General features: G+C 48.1%; 1 protein-coding gene across 1 annotated transcript in view; it reads right to left on the bottom strand.

The window, feature by feature from the left end:
- Positions 1–1713: 1713 nt before the first annotated feature.
- LOC311532320 (myeloperoxidase-like) overlaps positions 1714–6000 on the bottom strand; it is a gene marked incomplete at its 5' end in the record, with an annotated part of 62198 nt that continues 57911 nt past the window's right edge. Inside the window, 2 exons of the mRNA XM_084650676.1 lie at positions 1714–2103; positions 5053–5270. Coding sequence (XP_084506802.1) covers positions 5063–5270 — 208 coding nt within the window. The 3' untranslated portion in view covers positions 1714–2103; positions 5053–5062. The remainder of the gene's footprint in view (positions 2104–5052; positions 5271–6000) is intronic.

Genomic DNA, 6000 nt, shown 5'->3' with positions numbered 1-6000 from the left:
ACTACAAGAAGGATGTGGAAAAATTGGAGAGAGTCCAGCGAAGGGCAACAAAAATGATTAGGGGACTGGAACACATGACTTATGAGGAGAGGCTGAGGGAACTGGGATTGTTTAGTCTGCAGAAGAGAAGAATAAGAGGGGATCTGATAGCTGCTTTCAACTACCTGAAAGGGGGTTCCAAAGAGGATGGGTCTAGACTGTTCTCAGTGGTACCAGATGACAGGACAAGGAGTAATGGTCTCAAGTTGCAGTGGGGGAGATTTAGGTTGGATATTAGGAAAAACTTCTTCACTTGGAGGGTGGTGAAACACTGGAATGCATTTCCTAGGGAGGTGGTGGAATCTCCTTCCTTAGAAGTTTTTAAGGTCAGGCTTGACAAAGCCCTGGCTGGGATGATTTAATTGGGGATTGGTCCTGCTTTGAGCAGGGGGTTGGACTAGATGACCTCCTGAGGTCCCTTCCAACCATTCTATGATTCTGTGATTCTTAACCCTTTACAGGTGAAAGGATTTTGCCTTTGGCCAGGAGGGATTTTATAGCCCTGTATACAGAAAGGTGGTTACCCTTCCCTTTATATTTATGACAGATGCCAATTCATTTGCAAAAATATAGGGTGCCTTTAGCCAGGAGCTGATCCTTGCAGAACCCCACTAATAACTCAGTCATTGATAATTCTCTGTTACCAATTATGTTTGAGATCTATCAGTTAGTCACCAATATGGAGCAGGTGCGAATGGTGGTTTTCTAGCCTGAATGATTTTCATGGGGAGAGGTATCGCTCTGGCTCTAGGACTTTGTAAATTCAAACTTCCACTTCCACTCCCCTAACAGAGTACAGGGCCTTTACAAAATGGTTTGAAAAGTGTTTTTTTTAAAACAAAACCAACCACCTGGTGTTCACTTACCTTCTCAAAAACAGCTGAGCAATTTTGCTCAAACTTTCCAGAAAATTAACCTGTGGTAAGTGTGGAAAATTTCAGACCTTAAAGTTTGGCAACTGAAAACAAAAGTTTCTAATGGAAAGTGTCAGGCAATCTTATCCAGAGGTGCTGATCCTCTCCATTCATAATTAGCATAGTTTTTAGTGTGATTGCAGTGAGGTTGATCCCCACCCCAGACAGAAAAGAGTTAAAGAACTCCTTTGGGCACAATCAGCCTCAGTCTGCTGTACCTGTGAGGCATGTCAAGCCCGGAGATGGGTGGGTCCCTAAAAGGGAAGATCCCTGATCAGTGCAGGATGGCACTCTGAAGGAGCAGGACTGCAACTCAGAGTCCTTTGGCCCCTGGAAACAGGGATTGCAGAACAGGGAAAAGGTTTGAGAGCCTTGTCCCCCTAAGCTCTCTCAGAAAGGAGAAGTGCCAGGTCTTTTCTCTTTCTTTGGCTTCCCGAAGGTCTCAAACTATGCTTTTTGTGGGCTGCAGAAGCATACTGACTTTTGGTTGGCACAAAAGGGGGCTGACGCCTTGAACAAAACAGCTGGGGGGCAGTGCCCTGGACTCTGAGACAGGAGTAGTGGCCCTTTCCCTGAGGGGGTGCTAGAGACGTATATCGTCTGCTAGATAGTGCTATTTGGTTAACAGTGTATTTGTTCCAATGTACTGACAATAATCAGAAATGGGAGGTGATGGTACCCAAATACACCTTTGCATAAATCAGGCTTTATTGAGATAATATCTTAAATGTGTACAACTTGCCCATTCACCATTCAGAGAAACCAGAAAGAGAATCAATCATCTGTATTATAAAGAAATTGAAGAATCACAAAAATAGGTGCCAGTAGGCAGCCTACAATCACTAACTTGTAAATCTGCACTCATGGGCTTCAATTCAATCTGGACTTCTTTAGCTAGTGTTATTAGCTAATCCTAGTTCTTTTAGCAATGGCCACTTGCAAGCTAATTACAGGCCTGGAAGTTTTTGCAAATGGAAGAAAATCGACACAAACACAGGCAAAATGGCAGCAGCTAGGCCATGCATTCCAGCCAGCAAAGTCAGTGGGGGGTTAGACTGAAAGGAGTGAAGAATCCTTGCCAGCAGCATCCTGAATCCAGCCCTCCAAGGAAATCTCAACTTCCATCATAAGGAGTCACTGGATGCTTGTTCTGTGGGGTGAAATGGGAAAGGTGTCAATAAAGCAGAGAAGGCTCCTGGGTGGCTGGGATTGTCCTGGACATGAAATTTCCCCTGAAATATTGTGTATTCTGCCTCTGAGTGAAGCAGTTTTTGGTGTTGAACATTCAGCACCTGTAATTACCCAGGTTATCCCCTTTAGCCTTTTTAGAATATTGGCAGAATATTAGCTTTTTCCCCAGTCCTCTGGGACTTTCCCATTCTTTCTAATATTTGTTAAAAATTAAGATCAATGGCTCAGAATGCTTCTTGGGCAATTCTTTTGGAACTCTTGGATGCAAATTCTCTGGTCTTGCGGATTTAAAGAAATTTCTCTTTAGCAGGTGTAGTTTCACATCTGCCTAGTTATTGCTGGAATAAAAGGTATATCACTGGCACTGTAAGACACGATTGCATCATCCAGCTTCTTTTCAATCTGATAGTAGGGGGCCCTTTAATCTACTGGACAAAGGTATTACAAGGTTACCCATGGACACCCAGGAGATGTCGGAACTGCTGGGAGCTTTACAGGTCAGAGACCCTGGAGACCCAGGAAATCCAGAGACCGCGCCACTGGAAGATACAGTAGGAAGCACCCCAGGGGAACTAGACATTGATCCAGTTGTAGGACTGGGCACTAACTTAGTGTGTTTTGGTCGGATCTCTGCTGAGCCAGTGGTGAGTACACTAGCTGCTGACAGGGCCCTGGGCTGGGACCTGGCGGAGTAAGGAGGGTTTGGGTCCCCCTACCCTGCCCACCACCTCCCTTTAGCGGTGGCCCATCCCCCTCTGACTGTTAGGCTGCATGGCCCTGCGAGAGAGGGCAACCCTGTTGACCCTGGCCATTAGGGCATACCACCCTGAGGCTAAGGGTGCTCAGGAGGACTTAGCCGTAGGGCTATAATGCCCTTTCCCCCACCCCAGAGGGGGACAGGGTGCACTTGCCCCGTGACAGTTTCTCACTGCCTTCCGAGCTCAGCACCTGCATGAAGAGCAGCTGGCTGAAGCTGAACCAGGATGAGACTGATGTGACACATGTGGGAAAGGAAAAGCACTCCTCCTCTATCACAATCCCAGCCATCTGCCCTCAGACTGCCACTCTGGTCCACAGCCTGGGGTCCTCTTAGATTTATGTAGCAACAGCAACCAAGAAAAAACCTCCCTGCAGTCTGTGGCTGGCCCGATTGTGCCCGGTGTTAGAAAAGGCAGACCTGGCCACAGTGATCTGCGCACTGCAATACTTAAGCTGGGTATTGCAATTCCTTGTATCTACGAGGGAAGACCAAGCCCTGAGGAAAAACAGCTTGTTCAAAACACACCAACGTGGTCGCTCTGCAACACAGGACACTGGGAACACATCACCCCAGCATGTCGTTCTCTGCACTGGCTCCCCATTCAATTCAGAGCCCAGTTCCACGGGGTGCTGTCCGGATTTTTCAAGACCCTGCATGGCACTGGTCCTGGCTCCCTGAGAGATCGGTCACCCTGCTGCAGCCAGGGGTCCTCCGACACCTGAGTTCCGCTGGAACACTAGGGCTGGCCAGAAACAGCACTTCCAGTTTGGGGAAAAATGAGGTCTCTAATTTGTTTGGTTCCAATTCAAAACAAAATTGAGACCTTTCAAAATCCCCCACACCCAAATATGAGTACAAGCACCAGCCCACCCCAGGATATCCAATAGCCTGATTGTTAAGGCATTCTCACGTGGGATGAAAACACCCCAGGTTCACATTCCCGATTTGCAGTAGGCACTTGAATCTTGCACATCCCAAGTGCGTACTCTGACCACCAAGCAATAGAATCAGCCTCTCTGGAGCAATAAACATGTAATTTTTTCAGTATAAAATGGAACAGCTCCAACAGGAGTCATTGAAAGAGAGTGACTCTATAGCCTAGTGGTTAGAGCACTTACTTGGGATGTGGAAGACCCAAGTCCTTGCTCCTGAGCAAGCTGTTGTGGGGTAGGGCTGGTTCTCTCCAGAAAGTCCATCCTGGACCTGAGAAACCTTCCAAATGACGTTAAAATCATATCAATCCCCCTGAGGCCAGAAAGGGGGAGCACATTTTCAACTCGTGGGAGCTTGGTCGATACTATGGGGATGAACACTGTGTAAGTGCCTGAGTAGAACACTAGACACGATTTCAGAAATATCATCCCAGCGGTGAGGTCTAGGAGGCTGTGGAAGAGTGTACCAAGGGAAAGCGTAGAAAACCCACCTCTTGGGAGTCTGGCTATGACACGAGAGAAATACTACAGGGAACAATCCTGCACTGGCCGCAGGGACAGGGCCTGCATGGGGCCTAACAGATCCTTCCCATTTCTAGAGTGGATGAATCTCTCTTAAGAAGATAACTATGAGTACAGTCAGAATATGATCAGCTGTCAGAATATGATCCACAGCCAGGGATCTAGGGCTCCCAGTCCAACTCCCACTGGAGTAAATGGAAAGCCTCCCACTGTCTTCAGTGCAGCTGGATCCAGCCTACAGTCTGTGAGCAGGGTGGGTGAAGGCCGGGTCTTTGGTACCGGGGCCAGGCAGTGACAGAGCCTTAGGGAAAAGAGAGTCAATGGGCTTGTGTTCACTAGAAAATCAGGGCATGACAGAACATGGCCCTGAACTAGTTGTGTTAACTAACGTGGTGTTAAAAGCGACTTTGCAGTGGGTGTATTCGCCAGTGCGTTGGTTAACACAACTCCGCCAAGCAGTGCTAACATTCCCTCATGTTATAGTGAAGACAAGCAGGAGCCTCTGGGGCAGATAGGAAGATCAAGGTGGGGGATTGGGAGGAAGGTTCTGTTTGAGGAAGGGTGGCTGGAAGAGTGAGTTTGTTTGGAGATTGGGGTTGATCTGGGGAGGAAAGGCCAGGGAGTGCTGGGGAGGGGAAGTCTCCGCATGGGCCCGGTTGCGTGTGTTTCTCTGGGCACGGGGTCCATTCTGTACCTTCCACTCCCTAGTTACTGCGTTGTCTCCAAGGTGACAAGTCAAGACGGTCGATCACTCTGCAGTTCACAAAGTCCTCAGGATAGCGGTTGACCTTGAAGACGTCCCTGGGCACCTCTCTAATGCGAGTGTTATCACAGAGAACCCCTGGCAATGAACTGCTGCTCAGGGCACGGCGCTGCTGTGGAGTGAAAACCCCGGGATTCTCCCACCAGAACCTACAGAGAAGCAGAAAAACAGCAGTGTTACCGCCTGGGTTTATCCTTCTTGGGAATTGATTGAGTTCTGGGGGGTCACGATTCTGTTTTGTCTCCACAGATAGGAAAAGGAGCCTGCCTGTGAAAAGGAAGTACAAGGGATGGGGTGTGAAGTCTGGGACTCACTGGAGTCAGCAGCAAAGCTCCCACCAGCTGCAGAGGGGCCACAATTTCACCGGGTAGTTTAAAAAAAGTGTATTTCTAGTGTGAATAAATCTCCTATAGCCAAACGGTCTCCAGGATTTCCAGAGAAAGACTGTGAAGATTCTATACAGATAAGTTCTATTGAAAATGAAAAGAACTTTAGATTGCAAAGTCACGGGCTAAAAAGCTTCTGCAGGAATCACAGCTGTTCTCCGGCCTGTGCTGTGCAGGAGCTCAGATGATGATCACCATGGTCTCTTCTGGCCTTAACATCTATGGATCTATGCAAAGGTTAGGGAATCCCTGAATTAAGGTTGCCTGCGCAATCTTAACTCTGCCCTCTTGTGCGTATGGGCTGTGTTAGACACCTTAATTGAATGTTCACATACTGTTTAGTCCACAAACAGCCCCTGGCTCACTCAGCGCACGGTGCTGTACGAATGAGGTAGCTGCCCAGTTCTTGGTTGTAACAGTGGGCTTGGGGGGCCAGTCAACCTAGTGGTTGGAGGACTTGACTCCCTGCTTGTGTGGTCGAGGTGCTTCAGAC

This window comes from Lepidochelys olivacea (genome assembly GCF_965140295.1).
Source record: "Lepidochelys olivacea isolate rLepOli2 genome assembly, chromosome: 17".
NCBI lineage: Eukaryota > Metazoa > Chordata > Testudines > Cheloniidae > Lepidochelys > Lepidochelys olivacea.
Note: the sequence above shows the minus strand (reverse complement) of the source record. Positions and strands in the feature narration are given on the sequence as shown.